This window comes from Penaeus vannamei, chromosome 8, assembly GCF_042767895.1.
Source record: "Penaeus vannamei isolate JL-2024 chromosome 8, ASM4276789v1, whole genome shotgun sequence".
Taxonomy (NCBI): domain Eukaryota; kingdom Metazoa; phylum Arthropoda; class Malacostraca; order Decapoda; family Penaeidae; genus Penaeus; species Penaeus vannamei.
In genome coordinates this window covers 15,570,410-15,589,144 of record NC_091556.1, presented here as the reverse complement: position 1 = coordinate 15,589,144, position 18,735 = coordinate 15,570,410, and the positions used below count along the sequence as shown (strand labels likewise).

Genomic DNA, 18,735 nt, shown 5'->3' with positions numbered 1-18,735 from the left:
CTCTCTCTCTCTCTCTCTCTGCCATCTTCACCAAAACCGGACTTGCAAAACTGGATGCATGAAAGAATAAGTGAACGAAAGGGAAGAGAAAGTGGAAGTTGAGAGACAAAGATGTGTGTGTATGTGTATGTCTACGCGTGTGTATGTATGTGTGTGTGTGTGTGTGTGTGTGTGTGTGTGTGTGTGTGTGTGTGTGTGTGTGTGTGTGTGTGTGTGTGTGTGTGTGTGTGTGTGTGTGTGTGTGTGTGTGTGCAGACTCTTCTGTGCGTAATAGTATATGTGTCTGCTCGCCCCGGTCAGAGAGGTCAGGCCCGGGTCAGCCCCCTGGACCAGACTGGCCTTGGATCAATGATCGATAAGCTCCTCGTCGGGCCGAGAGGGTCATTGCCCTCCCATCCTTGCGCTGGATAAACACGACCTCAAAAGCCCACTCTTGCCAGGCGCATGGAACACGCATGCCACAATTGCCACACATCCAAACAGTTTTCCATATCGCCACAGCTGTTTAATTTTCACAATCAAAGTCGGACATGAATTTCGTCAATAGTCCGTATCTAGCCCGACCCTTGCTATCTGGGGTCAGTATCCTCTACAAAGGATGGCTACCCACGCCTTTTTCCTGGGAGGAACACAAAGGATACATCCTCACGATTATCATTTGTGTTACTGGAAATTAGAGTCTAACGGCAAAAGCCCCAGAAGGAAACAAAATTCAGCGGATGTGCATTTATAGGCCTACTCCCAAAGCTCCTAAACTGCATCCAAAATAACCTTCGGGAGTTACCTGCGTCGCCAGAGAACATTCTTCTTTTCCCGAAACGACCGGATATCGCCGTAATTGCCCCCTTACCAATTTGGTCGTGTAAAAGAAACATTATAAAAATTCCGTTAGTTATGTCAGAAAGAATGGCGCTGTTTCCCGAGGAGTGGCTTCGAGAGGGCAACGACTGGGACACCGCTTTGGTATTTCCCACCTGGACTGTCTGTTGCCTTCTTGCCCCTTCCTCCCTCGTCCCTTGCCTTCGCCCCTCCTTCGCCTCCTTCCCCACTGGCCCTCGTGTCGTTTTTTGTGCCGAAAGGAAGGCGTGTGTGTCCAAGAATATGCGAAGGGGAAAATGTGGCGGATGAGGTTAAAAGAATGTGTAAGAATAACACTCAATATTCTCTTTCTGTCTCCCCGTTCTGACTTCGCATAGGAAAGTGACAAAGATCTGGTAGCAGCGACGTGGAAAACATTGCATCATGGCGCAACTGGGCAACAAAGCCGACAGAAAGTGAGATCCTTGTACAACCACCAAACCACGGCGAAATCACCTCCCCCCTCCCCCCACGTCTCTCTCTCTCTCTCTCTCTCTCTCTCTCTCTCTCTCTCTCTCTCTCTCTCTCTCTCTCTCTCTCTCTCTCTCTCTCTCTCTCTCTCTCTCTCCGCGTTCGCACACGCAAGTGTACAGGCACCTACCTACACCCGCTGCCCTTGTTTCCCCCTTCCCTCTTAAAATAAGTTTCTCCCCTACACTCGCTAATCCTTTCTAACCCCATCATACTTCCCCTCAGTCTTTCTCTCCCCACGGGCGCCCCCTTTTAATCCCCTGCTCCCTTCTGCTCCGAGCTCAGCCACTCACAACCACAAAACCAAACTCCAACCGAAGCAAATGCCCGAATTCAGAGCTCCCATTTCTCCGAAACGAGTAAAAAAAATATATATCCCCTCCGTCTCCGCCTACCCCCCCCCTCTAACCCCCCTCCCCCCGCCATGACGGCCCTGGCACCCTGGCGGCCTGACCTACTTCTCGGTCACTCACCCTTCTCTCCCCTTGGCCCGGGCGGTGGGGAGCGGGCGGAGGGGGAGGGGAGGGGGGGTCGTCATCCGGCCGAGCCCTCCGCCACGGACGAAATTTACGGGGGATACAAGCGCTTTTTCTTTCTGTTCCTTTTTTCTCTCCCTTTCTGTTCATCACGTCCTTCTTTTGTTTGTGCGCAGTCTCTTAATTCCGTCCCGAGCACGGAGGCGCGCGTCGGGAACCTGAGCTTTTGTTTTCCTTTCGCCGCAGAAAACTCGATTCGGAAGAAAGCCTCGTCTCGTACCTCTGGCTCGGCGTCGGTGAGAGCGAAAGTGCGTCCCAATGCGTAACGCGTGTGCGGGGGAGAGTGTGCGTACGCGTGTCTGTCTGTTTACAGGTATAAATGGCTGATATAAAAAGACACGTCACTTACTAGAGGCACAGAAAAGGGGAGTGAAAAGAAAAGTTTTATATTTACATATACATGCATACATATATACTTTGTATGTATGTATGAATATACATATATATCTGCATATATGTATTTACATGTATATATATATATATATATATATATATATATATATATATATATATATATATATATATATATATATATAACGAGAGAGAGAGAGAGAGAGAGAGAGAGAGAGAGAGAGAGAGAGAGAGAGAGAGAGAGAGAGAGAGAGAGAGAGAGAGAGAGAGAGAGAGAGAGAGAGGTGGACGTGAGAGTCTATATGCATGTATATATGAGTGCGTGCGTGTGTGTGTTTAGAGAGAGAAAAAAAAGGACAGCGAGAGGAGACGATCTTATCGCTCGGTAACCATATCCTATAGGACCCACCAGGCGACTTGGGACCAGACACACCGTCCCCTCCCCCCTCCCCCCCTCCCCCACCTTGCGTAGGATTAGGACCAGACATCTACTACAGGTCACACAGGTCCTGCGCCCGAAATATCTGGGCGTCGATCATAAATTGGGCTGAATTGAGAATATCACACGGGAGGTTGGCCCGGGGTGGGTGGCCTTGGGGGATGGGGGGAGGGGGGAGGGGGAGGTATGCATTCGTCCTGACAAGAGTTCAGCGACCTGCAGCGACGATTAGATAGGAGAGTAGGTCACGCCGCGGTGCGCTATCAGAAAGCTTATAAAATGAAATGTTACCGCGGACTTCCAGGAGAATCTGGGGCATTTTTCTTGCGTCGAGAAAAATATTAGCCCGCCATAATTAGAATTCAAACGCAGACTTACATGAAAAGTGAGAGGAAGAGACTAGAGTGAGGGAGGGAAGGAGAGAGAGAGAGAGAGAGAGAGAGAGAGAGAGAGAGAGAGAGAGAGAGAGAGAGAGAGAGAGAGAGAGAGAGAGAGAGAGAGAGAGAGAGAGAGAAAGAGACAGAGAGACAGACAGAGTGAGAAACAACAGACAGACAGAGGCAGAAGGAGAGAGAGAGAGAGCGAGACGCAAATCCTTTCATAAAACCAGAATGGAAGAGCAAAGCCTCCTCCTCCCATACCTTCCTCCCCTCGATCCTTTGGCTCTACACAAGGGAACGTCCTCCCATTGTCCCGACAGAAGGGGAACCCATGTACGGCTGCCTCCCCGTACCCTCATTTTTTTCTCGGAGTTTCCCCTCTCCTTTTAACACTTATTTTTACATGTCTAAGGCACGGAGGCGCATCTGAGGAGGGGGAAGAGGCTCTCGGGGTCGTAGGGTACGCAGCCATAATGGAGGGGAAAAAAATTATGGCTACGGACCAGGAACGTCCCTATCTTCGATTTCGTCTCCCCGTATATCATCTCGTCTTCCCTTCCCCAGTCCTTCGTTCTCCTGTTCTGCTTACGTATGCGCTGTATGTAGATCGCAAGCATTTAGCGTTTCCTTTCCTCCCCGCGAAGGAAACCGAAGTACAGGAAAGTATTCCCCCTTCTCCCCCCCCCCTCATTCCTCCCCCGTCCCCTCGCCCCCGCCCCCGCCCCCGCCCCCCTCGCCGTCTCCCGCACGAACCCGCCATCACCGAAAGTTGTAGTAAGAGAGTCACGGCCGCGGCGAAGGTGTCACGGCGTGCGGCGGCGGCGGGGAAATGAAGACAGAGGGTGAACGTGAATCTTTGGCGTGTGCGTTTGAGTGTGTGTGTGTGAGTGAACGTGTGAGTTGGGTGGGTGGGGGGATATTGTTTTCTTGGTTAAGAAATATTGCATGTGTGTGTATGTATGTGTGATGTGTAGATGTCTGTGTGTGTGTGTGTGTGTGTGTGTGTGTGTGTGTGTGTGTGTGTGTGTGTGTGTGTGTGTGTGTGTGTGTGTGTGTGTGTGTGTGTGTGTGTGCGTGTGTGTGTGTGTGTTGGAGCAAGCACGTGGTGAACTATTTGTCTTGGTGCAACATTTACGCGGGGAATAAAACAGGTTTGCCTTGAGTTGGGATCTAATCCAGTAAGAATCTATTTTGCGCTCGAGCTTTAAAGAGAGGAAAAAATACTTTCTTGATTGGAAATATGCCAGTCATTAAACCGCAGCGGCCGTGAAACAATCAATACTTGATTACAATTACGCTAAACATCGTTTAATTGCAACACTGAAACAGAGTTTATCTAACAATCGGCGTGGACAAAGTGTTTCGGTGACCTAAATTACTATTACTCACCGAGGGTTAGCGAGGGCCCAATATCCTAAATACTATGCTAAGGTTACTACAGTTCATTCACCTCTCGCCAGGCGTGCCACCTTTCCCGAGGAAATCACGCACACCAGCTGATACTCCCGGCCTGCAGGGCTACCAATCTAAGTGCGAGAGTGATCTATATTCTAGCTCTATGACTTACATAAACGCGTTATAAATAATTGAATATATTGTTATTATATCTATAAACATTCTTAAATTTGTAGCCGCACTCCACGAAATGATTTAGTTCCCCCTAAAATACTGTTTTCTTTGTTCAAATTCTCGAAAACGTTTATTTGTTAAATATCAATAAGATTTATTGTAAATCATTAGTAAATTATTTAAATAATCTAATAACAATATCATATAAGCTTAGTAATAAATAAATGTATGATATCAAAGAGTTATTACCGAAAAACTACATTTCAAAGAGTGTGCAAACGTTTGTTGAGTCCTCCCTCTCCGTGACGTCACAACCTCAGCCCAGAGTTCCCATTTTCTCTGATGCGCTTTCGTCGAGGGTTCATTGACCGAGAGCTCACGTGATGAGTAACAAAGCGTGTGATACAAACGATAGTGATTACGCTGCGAATCTAGATCAATGGACTTAAAAAATAGCTCATAGATATTAGGGAGAAAAATATTAATGATAACACTACTGTTGTATTATCGTAGCTCTTGCATAATCATTAAAAACAGATAAAACTCAGGTAGAGGTGCATCCATATTTTCACGTGTGTAGTAATAGTAGTGAAAGTTTCACTGCTCAGTCATATGTTTCCAAACGATTATAGATACATACAGCACGTACGCTTCTCTCTCTCTCTCTCTCTCTCTCTCTCTCTCTCTCTCTCTCTCTCTCTCTCTCTCTCTCTCTCTCTCTCTCTCTCTCTCTCTCTCTCTCTCTCTCTCTCTCTCTCTCTCTCTCTCTCTCTCAGTACGCGAGCGCGCTTGTGTGTGTGTGTGTGTGTGTGTGTGTGTGTGTGTGTGTGTGTGTGTGTGTGTGTGTGTGTGTGTGTGTGTGTGTGTGTGTGTGTGTGTGTGTGTGTATGTGTGTGTGAGTGTGTTAAATGAGATTGCAAATGTTAGGCTCGCAGTGACCTTACATGCAACCACTTTCATTACTTCTTACCCTCACTTTTGCTCATCTTGTAACCCTCTTTCCTGTTAATAAGCGTTGCTTTTATGCTCTTAAAGCACTTTCTCTCTCTCTCTCTCTCTCTCTCTCTCTCTCTCTCTCTCTCTCTCTCTCTCTCTCTCTCTCTCTCTCTCTCTCTCTCTCTCTCTCTCTCTCTCTGCATGCATACACACACATACATATAAACATGTGTGTATGTATGTATGTATGTATATATATATATATATATATATATATATATATATATATATATACACATACATACATACATACATACATACATACATACATACATACATACATACATACATACATACATACATACATACATACATACATACATACATATACATATAACCATTATCACAAATTCCCCCGCCCGCCCGGCCCAACGCCTCGCACGCTCAGGGCTGACGAGGGGCGGGCGGGGCGAGGTCGGTGCCCCCGGAAAGTTCGATATGTGTAACTGTGTCAGAGTTAGTTGTCCCCGAGTGACCCTCAGCCTGCCGGCCCCATAGTGACAATAACAAGCACATGACATGCGATACTACAACCTCCTGCTGCTCGCTGCTTGCTTCTGCTTTCACAGCAACATGAGACATAGGTTTCTGGAAGATTCTGAGTTGCGATTTTCGATTTCCCTTTTTTTCTTTTGGATGTGCTTTGGTGGTTAAAAAGCTTCTGGGGAGGAGTTACATTTTGACACTACTTTTTCCAGCACTGCATTTGATAGCGTGTACGTGACTGATAAAATGCTAGCGCCTCTGCAGCAGCTATTTAACAGCACTAATAGGGACACGTGGCCATTTTATTCTGCGATAAGCTAACAATTATCAATTTAATTTCCTTTTATACTCAGACCTTTGCTTGCGGCGCATTCGTGTATTAGGCTTAAAGCTTCTACTTTTTTTTTGTCTTTCGGACGAGTTTCAATCATTCGACTCTTAAGTGTTCGAGGTAAATCTTCGGGTATTCCTCTTGTGTCGCCCCTGTCACTCTTGTTGTCTCAAGACGGGAAAGTGAAAGTAAAGAGTCAGGTCCCAGGACGCCCCCACGCCGTGGTCGCGCGTCGGGAACTCTCTCTCATTCCTCCTCTCTTTCACGGGGTCCTCCCCCCCCCCTACCACCACCCTAATACTTTCTTCTATATTTTTGTTTTCACGTAAACGCTCATAGCTATAGACAAAATCGTTTTCGTCATATGAGAATATCTGCTATCATTAAACAAGTCATTGGCCAGTTAATGAATAAACATAATGTAGCGATTTTAATTATTATTACAATAGTCACCCCTGATATCGGCTCCTGGGCTCGAATGGCGACATGTGAAACCTGGCGCGGAGTCTCCGTGGAGTTTCGCCTCGCCACGCCGTCGCTCTCTCGACCCAAGCATAGGGCCGGCGGTTACGTTAAGGCGTCGCGTGAATATTCTAATCCGATTAGGTAAACGACATAGATCATGATCCTGAGAACGTTCAAGCTGGCCCATCATACTGACATTCATGTTTGATCATTAAAAGTATGGCAGGATGTGACAATATTTGCTTGTCACTTTTACAATCTGCACCTGTCGGTTTCCCCCATTCGAAGGCTCACCAGCGACGCGCAACTACACACTGATAAAAGAAAGGGGCTTATTTTCGCATACTTTTCGACCAAAGATTTAGTATCCTGTTAACTTTAGCAGAAGTGCTTGGCGACAATGATGTCACTGACATCATGGAACGTGCGAGGATGACATCTAAGATTAAATATTCGTGGGCGATGTAATCAACCGTCCGCCGCAGTCTGACCTTGGCGCTGTGAGCTCTATGCTGCCCGTCCGTAGGGCTCAAAATGAAATTACTTCCCAGAGTTCAAGGTAACGCTGGAGAGGGGATTGTCCTAATAACCTTCAGACTGTTGTCGATGTCGACGGCCTTCGTCGTAAATATGTGAAAGGAATTAGACGTGCGTTCACAGGGACATCGGCTCGGACAAGGTGAGCCTACTGTCCTTCGGCGAGTGAATGTGAACCCGGCCAGGTGTGAGAACGTGAGTGTTCAGCAGGAACAAAAGCAACGCGCGGCAACAAGGCGCAAGGACAATGACACCAGCGCTCCCTGTCCGAGCAGTACGAATTAGGCAATAAAAACTAGCCTCTTCCCCCGGCTATGCTATCACGCCATTCGCATCGCATACGCATCGGGGGAAGCAAACCGCCGCCCGCAGGTGTCGCGGGACTGCAGGACAAACCTGCCGATGACCGGAGGCGTCGGAATCGCTCGCAAAAATCTTCCTTCACCTCTTTTTCTCTCTCTCCTTCTCGCCTCCCCCTCCCCATCACCACCTCCTTGCGCCTGCCAACACAACTCTTGGCAAGTCAGACGTGCTATTAGTATTTTCTACAAGGTCAGTATACTAAGGGTGAGAAGGGGGGGGAGGGTGAACATGTGATGCGTGGGTAGTGAGGTCAGTCGTTACTTTTTATCGCTTTCCAAGGCAAAAGGCCTCGCGATCGCTGAAGTTACGGGGGCTTCAAGGGAGGACTCCGAGTGACATATCTATGAGGACTGGAGTGCGCGACGTGTGGAAGTGACTATAAAGTGACTGCAGCGAGTGGAGTCGTGGGGCCTTTGTGAGAGCTTCCGCTGGAGGGCCAAGCGACGACGCAGGAGTACGTGTCCGATACACAGCGGCGAACCTTAGCTGCTTGTGCGCGACCTTAAGACGAAATCGCATGTAGATCTCACGGTAAGAAATCCCTCACGTGAGCCGCCGTGACATGCGCTACGAGGATCTTCGCCCTCACGTCACATTTCGGAAATTAACATTCACATCACGCGCCTTGTGTGTTACGTCCCAGCAGAGTTATATATATACGCACAGTCTTTCCTGACCTTTTGACCTTCTCTGTGTTGCACACACAAGGAGGAAGAGAGACAGAGGCGGAGGATAGGAGGGGGATGCAAAACTCGCGTCCCCAGCCACGGCACCTGCAGTGGCCATGACACGCAGAGACTATACTTATTAGGGTATGCATGACAAGCGCCTCCCTTCGAAATATCTTTGCATGCCATCAGGGCAAGTGTCTTCAAGCTTCCCTTCACCTCCTGCTCATCCTCTGCAGGAGGGGAAGGGATCCTTGCTTCCCTCCCTCCTCCACTCCCCCTTCTCCACTCCTCCTCCTCCTCCTCCTCCTCCTCCTCCTCCTCCTCCTCCTCCTCCTCCTCCTCCTCCTCCTCCTCCTCCTCCTCCTCCTCCTCCTCCTCCTCCTGCATCGCGCCGCCGTCCAAGTTGGCGAGGTCTCCTCCGCGATATGGACAAGGTCACTAACCCGACGACCATCTGGGCTCAATATTTAGCTCACGATCACTCTCCCGCCGCCTCTCCCCCTCGGCGGCTGCGAAGACGCTCTGGAGGTTATCGAAGACGCGGCAGAAACCAGTCGTCGCTCTCTGTCTGCCTGTCTGTGAACGCGCTGATTGCATGACCTTTTTCTTTGCTATCTTGTTTGCCTTCTTTCTGTGAGTTGCAAGTTGCAGCCCAATTATCGTCTTATCGCCTGCGTGCCATTTTTCCCTGCCACTAGCACAGAGACCCTTGTCAATATCCGATACGTCATGCGTGCCCATGCAGAGGCCATTGACCAGCCGTGGCCTCGCGTGCGTCAGGCCGGTGGACGCATCGAAAGGTCAGCAGGAATATTGGGTCATGTCGAAATGCTCCGTATCAGTTGCAGGAGTCCGCAAGCACCTAGAAATTCCCTCGAATAAACAGCGTCTTGCAAAGCCTCTGCTCATCAATGCAACGACTTACCCTCAAGCGGCCATTACGTGCGGGCTGGAAGACGGAGACGACGCTTAAGCCTGAGCATGAAGCAAGACCATGCAAGACACTGCTTTAAAAAAAAAAAAAAAAAAAAAAAACATATATGCTTACTGTCAGCTGCATGCAAACAATGCATTCAGAAAAAAGGCGACAAGAAAAAAGGAAAACAAACCACATTTCTTCATAGAGAAAACTTACTCCAAAGAAAACGGTTGCACAAAGATAAATAAAAGTGCGATCAGAAACAAAGAGCTGATAAAAAGGGTGGAATGAGCAAGGGAGAGAGAGAGAGAGAAGAGAGAGGGGAAGGTGGGCGGCCTCAGGTTGGGTCGTTGTCCCCTCAGCCGGGTTTATGTTCAAGGGGAGAGGAGGGGCGAGAGGGAGGGGAGGTTCTCAGCAGTTGCTTGGTCTATTTTCGAGAGTGTTGCTGGTTGGTTGGGCAAGGGGTGAGATGAGGAAGCTCTCTCTCTCTCTCTCTCTCTCTCTCTCTCTCTCTCTCTCTCTCTCTCTCTCTCTCTCTCACTCACTCACTCACTCACTCACTCACTCACTCACTCACTCACTCACTCACTCACTCACTCACTCACACACACACACACACGCAACCGCACTTAATCCTGAACATAAGAATGCCTCACTTACATCATGAAATCCACTCACAAACAAATCTACAAAACGAAACAAAAAGAAAGTCAAACGAAGGTGCCAAGAAGTCACCCAGACTTGCAGAAACAGAAGCAAAAGGACACAAATTACAACAAAATAAATTACAACAACAATGCAGGACACATACCTTGCAGCCCTCGCACGAGTGTACGCCATAGTGGAAACCTGAGGCCTTGTCTCCACACACCCGGCACAACACAGTCGTCCCGTCAAACTCTGTGGAGGAGAAATAGCACATTAATTATCGTTGTAACTCTCGAGAGCAAGGGGTGGCGGTGCTAGGTGCACGGCGGGGACAGCGGGCGAGAGAAGGGGTAGCAAGGGGAAGCCACAATGAGAAGGGGCTACAGGTGTTACAAGCTCTGTTGCTTTAGCCTCTTAAGAACATGTAAACAATCAAGTGAAACGAAATAATTATATGTTTACTAATTCTATCACATATGCAACACGGCGAAGAAAGTTTGTTTATATCAAGATCTTTTTTTATAATCACGTAGGTAAAATTCAAAAAGCACACAAACAAAAGTGAAGTTTAAAAGCCGGGAGGCTGCTAAGTCTCGCTAAACTTTCTCCTTCATTCATCGGGGCGGCCGGGCCATCGAGAGGGAACATTTGGAAGACAATTCTTCCCCGAGGATCAACAAGTATGAAAGACAACTGTCCTAACTCGTGGCGAAAAGTGATGCGTTTTCACCGGATCTGAACGTAAAAGGAAACAATTTATCCACACAGCATCGTTTAACAGCGTATATCTCAAAGTGAAGTATCCAAGATCATACACATCACTTCTCTTCCCTCTTCTTGCAATCGCTTACATTTAAATACAAGATTTCCCGAGTTCATGAAAGTCAAGAATAAAGAGCTCGTCCACCATTGAGACTAGAATACTCACCGATCACAGTCTTGTCCACCAAGACTTGAGAGTCCGCAGGAATCTCATACATATCCTGATCGCAATACATTGTTACAAGTATGCGCAAGAGACTCCCAGAGGGTCTTCAATGTATCCCAGGACACACTCGGAACAACCACTAACTCTCACTGACACATGGTAAATCCGACACAACTATGTATGCTCTCACCGATCTTCATTATCCTTCTCGGATATCAATGCTTCGACACTGATAAGTCACTATGTTACCAGAAAAAGGCAAGTGCTGCTGTAGGCACTATGTTTCCTCAACAATGTTATCACTGTGGTAAAATGCGGCAAACACCACTAATACATCCAAAGTAAAGTCCGCTCCCACAGCGCCCCACAAACAGGCACGTTAAAGTTCGCCAACACGTGCGCGAGACCAAACTCGATTTCACTGTCAAGCCGCCACGACCGAGCGGGAAAGTGGGCGATGTTATACTGGCAGCGTGTTGGCGGTGGCGGGGCCGGGGAGCTGGAACTACGAGCTGTGGTGTGGGGTGGCGGGGGGAGGGGGGAGGCCGGCGTACGGGCGAGGGGGGGAGGGAGGAGCGGGGCCAGTCACTCACTGAGGCGGTGGGGGGAGGGAGGGCAGGGAGCTCTAGCAGCCACGTCGGAGCCTGAGGACCACGGAGGTACGAACACATAAACATAAGAGCTCGCCACATGCACACCCTCACCATCAGCTCCCACGTGGAATAGTGTGTCTAAGGAACGGCAAAGCTCCATCCTTGCAAACTCACCTCTGACAGCTTTCGTCGAGGCCAGTGACGTCACAACTTCCGTGACGTCACGTTGAGGGACAATGACCCTCTCCTTAGGCCCAAACGAATCCCGACTCCCCACACGTCCACCTGCTTCTCACTCCCAGATCACATTTTACAATTTCCGGCTTTTGCCTTCCACCATACTCACTTGTGAAGTTCGTATGGGGGAAAATGGACTGAAAATGCACAAGAAAAAATGCAGTTTCTTCCTCGGCAAAACAACATTCACATACTCATTCTCGCAAAAGAAAAAGAAAAAATCAATAAAGTCGAGGACGCTGTGAATTCGATATTTATTCGTGGACTCTTTTGTTTCTCGTCTCATGTGTGTTTTGAATATAAACCTGTTTCCCTCCCTTACTGCCCTCCTGGCCCGCAAAATATCGACCAGTCGTCTCCTCGTTTTAAATTGTTGGCAGAACCAGATCAATATTGCCACACATTAACTGGTATCCCCTCACCACCCTTCCTTTCTCCCCGCAAAGCCAATTGTAGTTTAAAATCGATCCATGGCTACTGGTTGGATCAATAAAAAAATAACCATAGTATTCCTTTTGTTTTCAAATACTTGCTAAATGTGAAACACAAGGAAATGCCTCCATAAGAAGAGAAAAGCTTAAAGTGTACTTCTCATTCCCTATAATAATAATTTTATCCTTACGTCCCGGACTCAACACCCACTTTGTACCGAGGGTCAGCCTGTCCCGAGGCCCACCAGCGCCTCTGCTTTCACTTTTTAAATCTCCGTGGTTACCATCGTGGGGCTCTGGGAGGGAGTCTGCCTGCCCGCCACTTTTACACGTGGTCAACCTCGTGGACATAGGAGAGTAACCGACAACTGCATTACCTTTCACGATCGCAACTCCGTGAAGAAAACAAACTTTAAATTCTCCGACTTGCGTACGGCGTGTGCGAGAGGACAACTGAACAGTGGCCTTTATATACTTCTACTACTGCCATTTTATCCTTTTTGTTCTTAGCAGGATATGATTTAACCAGGAAGTGCATGTTACCCTGCAAAGACCTTGCTAGGATGAGGAAGAAGGAAGCCGTCGGTAGGGTTCGTGTATGGGGCGGACTCGAGCCTAAATGTGAGGCAGAATGTTGTCTTTTCAATGTCAAGGTATAACCTCGTATTTATAGCCGTCAGAAGCAACATCCGAATCTCATTATTACCGAAATTATACCTCAACGTGTTCTAAATATATCTGTTCATCGATACGAGTTCCTTCGTATAAATTAGGACTTGATCTTAAAAGATAATAAGGCCGCATGGAAGTGAGTGGCAACTCGCGCCTAACCTTCACCCGTATTTTGCTCCGCGCCGCCTCCCTCGTTCTGCAGGGCTTACCCAATATACCTTTCAGTAATCACGATGCCATTTCTTTGTTTATGTGAATATAAACCACCCTGTCATTTAACTTTCGCGTTTTAAAAACATGAATATACGAATACTCTTCCTTAAATCGTCCTCCAATCTAGAAAAGAACATCTATTTGTGCTTTCATTCCCCGGGAGGACGAGGAGGGATGCGAGTTGACAAGAGTACTTTTCGGCGGTGGCGTTGGCCCGGACATCAAAGTCAGTGGCGGGTTCAAGGCTAAACCAGGGAATAACTACGCCTCGCATATTGCGCGATGCAGCGCTCACCATCGAGCCCGCTGTCTGTATAATTCACAAAGATAAAAGTTAATGAACTACAGATCGTTTTCACAATGTGTGATTAATCAAAATATTTTTTAGTGACGTGTATCCTTAAATGAAACTGTCATAAATGTCGCATCGTTTATAACCGACCAAAAACCGCCGGTATTTAACCTTGACATGACGTAAAGGACAAAACACGGTACAAAAAATGGCCTCCCAAAACCAGGGCAGCAGCCAAAGATCATCCCTTGCAGCCAGCCAACAGCCCCACCACAGAGCTGAGACTGTTGGTCCACATGAAGGTCGCCAGCACAGGCAGCAGGGGCGCGGTCAACGCCCTACGTCAAGGCCCGTCCTCTTGCCAGCCAGCCAGCCTGGTAGGAACAGCTCTGCCCTGCCGCACACCCTCCCCTGCCGCACAGCCGCCCCTTCAACCACGCGCCACAACCACGAGGACACGTCGCCTCTCACCCACGTCGCCGAGGAGGAGTGGCCTCTCCCCCTTCTCCCCCGGGGGACGTTTCACCAGTGTTTCAATTCGCATCTAATTGCAGCGGTCAACCTTCCGACGATGACAATGGTGGCCACCTGAGGCCGCGCTGCCCAGCTTCAATCACGGGCCCGCTGACACGCTTAAATGCACTTAAGCTTGTTTAGGGTGCGGATGTTTCTGTTCCCAGCTGCATTGATGCACCCAGTGGGTGTTGCTCTCGCGGGGGAGGTGACTCACCCAGGGGAAGTATAAATAAATAGTCATAGACAAGCCTAAGGATACTTGTGCCAGCCACGGAGTTCCTCCATGGCCTGGTCCTCGCCAGCAGCATCTGCGGCTCTTAGGGCAGCAGCCCGACGCACTTCCTTGATGCCTGAGCGTGAATTCACGTAATGGCCGTTTCATTAAACAGTCGATCATGCCTTTTAGCCCATAAGAGACTGTCATTAAGCTTCTCGCCCTCGCAGAGACCTTTTCGAGTTACCTTGAGTCCAGTCTAACGTTAATAGTTATGTAGCCATTAGAGTCATTGACATGATGAATCCAATGAGTGCTGTCCTTCACTTGTTGCTAGGGGGTCCTGAGCGTGGGTGCCTTCGGTACCCCGGCCTGCATCAGCATCACTGCGTCTGTTTCTCTTAATAATATATCAGTGCAGTGCTTGCGAGAGGCCATATTTCATGGGACTACGTACAAAATCCTTCCGTGTCCTTTTACCCTTTCACCAAATCCGATCCGGCCGCAGCCCTCCCTCGCCCTCCGCCTGACATGAATGGCCTCCGTCGTGAGCAAGATGCAGTAACGCGATCCAATTCCGGCGCGGCCGTGCGGAGAAGGGAAAGTAAGAGGTGCTGAAAGAACAAGTAACGAGAGAGCCTGTTGTGGGGCGTCGTTGCGTCATGGGGGTGCCCTTGTGGCCGCTGCCGTGAGTTCCTGACTCCTGTGACTTGCAACTCGTTCTTCGTGATGTAACTTTCCCGACACAATCGGAACCTTTCCAGTCTTAAGTGGCTGAAAGCCTCGCCATTATTATTGTTTATCTTTTTATTCGTTCTGAGCCATTTGCAATGTATACGTGTCGAGGTAACTGGGTCCAGCGAGACATTCACTTAAGGCCGGGTTGTCTGAGCACAATCAAAACTAACATTCTTTAGGGTAAAATCTTTATACGGTAAACCGGTGTTCAGATTTCTGTAGCTCGGAGCGTCAAGGTCAAGGATACAAAGGACATCGGGGGTGGGAAGGGCGGGGGTGCCGTGGGGGAGGAGGGGGGGCGGAGGAGAAAGTCTCGAAGGGGGATGAACGATGACGGGCAGTTTGGCTAACAAACGAAATCAAAACGAAAGTAAAAGTAAACTAAAAAAAAATATTAAATACCTGAAGCCGTCACCGCGTAAAAAGATCCACCCGCTAAAAATATAAAGAAGAAGACGAGAAGACAGCGATATCAAGGAGAAGAATACACGCGAAAGAAAAAAAGGAAAAAGAAAAAAAAACAGAGATATGGTGAGCAAGTTGAGGCGGGATTGAAATCGGATCTCAGAGGCAGGATATGAAGCCTGTAGCACTGTGGAATGCAGGATGCCCACCCGCCTGACAACACCATCTTTGAGTGCTCGTTCTTTGGCAGCTGTTAATACTTACCAGTGCGATTATACTGTACGACCTGTGAGCATATTTTGTTTACGAGAAGAAGAAAAAAAAGTGGTTTCATTTTTGCGTGAAGGTAAATTGTTATATAATTACGACACTGTTCTTTTTTGTAAGAATGCAATGAATGACAGTCTGCATTTCCTTTGCACTTCCTTTCCGCATATGTTCGTACCTACGTACGTACGTGTATGTGTGTGTGTGTGTGTGTGTGTGTGTGTGTGTGTGTGTGTGTGTGTGTGTGTGTGTGTGTGTGTGTGTGTGTGTGTGTGTGTGTGTGTGTGTGTGTGTGTGTGTGTGGTCAGAGAGAATGAGAGAGAGAGAGAGAGAGAGAGAGAGAGAGAGAGAGAGAGAGAGAGAGAGAGAGAGAGAGAGTGAGTGAATGACTGTATTTTTGCTTGCGTTCATCCATTATTGTATTTGTATGTACATGTGTGGCTATGTACATGTGTGTGTGCGTACGTGGGTGTGTGTTTGTAACAGCGAGAGGTGAAGTAGGGGGAGGGGCCTGGGAGGGAACGAGAGAGCTGCGGCAGGACCCAGGCAGGCAGAAGGACTCGGCCCAGGACTCTCAAGGTCAGGCCGGTCCTTCAACCTAAATTCTGGAGCAAACATCCTTCCATTCGCTCTCCTCCTCCTCCTCCTCCTCCACCCTCCCTCCCTCCCACCCCCACCCCTTGTTCCTACCGCCCCACCACAGCCTGGAGCGGGGGACACCACGGAGGGAGGAACACGGTGGTTGTACTAGAGGAAGAAGGTGGGGGCGGGGGCGGGGGGGATGCCGAACTTAAGGATATAGAAGGAGGTATTTCTTCAGGACTGGAAGGGTCGCTGCCACGTGAGAGCTAAGAGGCTTCGGGACGGCAGCTGTTGTGAAAGGAGGGAAAGAGGGTTTCGCGCTTAGGGGAGGCATATTGTCCCGGTGAGAATAATGACATTTAATCTTACTGCGTAGTCGTGTAAACTTGCGTGCGCGGTGTGTGTTTCCGTCAGAGTGAGAGGTGGGGGCATGGGGGTTGCTTGATGCGCTGGTAATTCGTTCTGAACCGAACCTCGTCCTTCGGCGCCTGTATCCGAGATGCGCGCGAGCGGGGTTCGACAGAGGCTCAAGTAAGCCCGGGCCACGTCATCGCCATAAGCCTGAAATAGTATCCCCGCGCTATACTCGCCCGCGGCAAGGTCAGCCGCCTTTGTCATCGCAATCGGCCTTTTTTCTACGATTCAAAACAGAAGAAGCAAAAAAAAATATTAATCCCGTCCGTCATAAACCTTGTGAGACCTTCCATCCGAGAAATCCATTTGCGGGTTGCGCTGTCCTCGTGGATTAGGTAATGATGAGTGTGAGGGTGGACGCGGGTGTACCTGCGGGCCAGGGGTCATTAGCAGCGACTTCCCTCACTATCTCCTCTCCCTTTCCCTCGGCCTCCACAGGAAATGAGCGATCCCGGAGCATGAGGTGTATGGGAGGCTCCTTCCATAGGGTCGCAGGACCGTGACCAACGTATACTTAGGCCCGGATGCCACGCTCAGCCGACCGCCTTAACACCTCGACAATTATGGCAGTCGCCGCCCGAAATGAGCGCTGGCATGCCGTCGTGTCCCTCCCGCCGCCTCCATTGATTGGGCTTGATGACATGAGGGTAAACTTGTCCCTCCCTGACGAATCCCGTGTCAGGGGCGGCGGGGGACGCCCTCGCGCGAAGCAATGAGCGTCCTCGCCGTCGTAATGTGTATGATCGCGTTGCGTCTGCAATGTCCCGCCGACGCCAACTACTGCGCAATGCGTGGCCTTGCAGGTCAGCGACCGGACATCGTTATTTTAGAGTATCGAATGTACTTGGTAGTTTGAAGGTGAACTTGGGGTCCGCAAGTACTCCGGGGATGGCCGGGCACGAACCAGTTGTGTCAAGGACACGCTTGCATTTTTTTTTCTATGCTCAATTTCATGACGTGACTACTTGCTGAAAAAAATCACGTTCACTCCTTAACAGTGACTGTATATAGTGCTCAAAGAATTTCATGTAGCATGAAACAAGAATGTTACGGCTTCTAGACAGAAAGTGGCAACTACTTCCCCTGGAGTTGCAAGACATGGAACTCAACACCGCCGACGCCATCAGCTCGCAACAGATATCTTCTCTAATTGCAATATCATGTACAGGAGATATTTATATCAGTACAAAATAGGGTAATATTACAGTATCCCAGAGACAATATTAGTTCCCCTAAAGATAAAATATCAAATCTAACAGATTAATTTACGGAGCATAAAAGAATTATAATTGGACAACACGGCTGCGAATGTTTTCCGGCTGCATGCACAACAGTGTGAACGGAATTCGCGGAGCCCACAACACAGTCGGTGTATCAGAAACACCGGATTTTTCCTTTCCAAAAGCAAAGAATAATGTTTTCAAGCACAGCTTACCGACACCCTCCCGGGCCCGCCAAGACATGGCTCACCAGCTCCCAGTCCCCTGGAAATCGCTTGGCTCCTTACCTAAGTCGAGATGGTCCCCTCGCTCCTGCATGCTCGGCTCTCCAGGGGGCGGAGGCGGCATCGTCTGCAGCAGTTGCAGGTCCTTGTCCGTTATGATCATCTTCAGGAGGGGAATCTTGATGCTCAGCACACTAAGTCCATAACACAATCACGTTAAGGTCAGCCCGTGTGCAAGCGGAACTGTAGGGCCAGGCACTGTCACCCGCACGCTTTCTAACACCAGAAAACTATCAGTAAGTGAGCCACTGTTTACCCTTCGTCATTCAGGAGCCGCACAGCGCACAGGACAACACACATGTTCACAGTGAAAGTTATAATATGAGAACACCTTCCCCTGGTTCCCCCTGCATCACAGTCCCGTCGTGGTGCCTTGACCCATGCATCCAACTTTCGCTCCAACGCCACGACGCCGTAAGGTTGCTAATATTCCACACCAGCTATCCACCAATGAGAGAGATCGAGCCTGAGACCCGGTACCGCCGACGATCGCTGATTGGTTCACGGTCAACGAGGAGTTCATCGCCCGAACTTGACTCAGTTAACGCACTAGTACTAAGGCTCAAAATCCCCACAAGTAAAGGGTTTCTTCGCCTCTATAGTCCTCCAGACTATCAACGTGGCTACAACGAAAGCCTACAATGTTGTCTGAAATCAACGAAGATTCGACTATACGTTCAACTTGACGTCAGTTACCTATATAGGTTCA

The 18,735-nt window shown here is 48.9% G+C and overlaps 1 protein-coding gene across 6 annotated transcripts in view; it reads right to left on the bottom strand.

The window, feature by feature from the left end:
• Eip75B (Ecdysone-induced protein 75B) overlaps positions 1–18,735 on the bottom strand; it is a 243,126-nt gene that overhangs the window by 19,650 nt on the left and 204,741 nt on the right. For 4 of the 6 annotated variants that reach the window (XM_070124398.1, XM_070124399.1, XM_070124402.1 and 1 more), the window contains exon 2: positions 10,184–10,272. In XM_070124398.1, the coding sequence (XP_069980499.1) occupies positions 10,184–10,272 (89 nt within the window). Of the gene's footprint in view, positions 1–10,183; positions 10,273–10,948; positions 11,412–18,029; positions 18,331–18,735 lie in introns of those variants that run through there. The other 2 variants (XM_070124400.1, XM_027355294.2) reach the window with 2 other exon arrangements.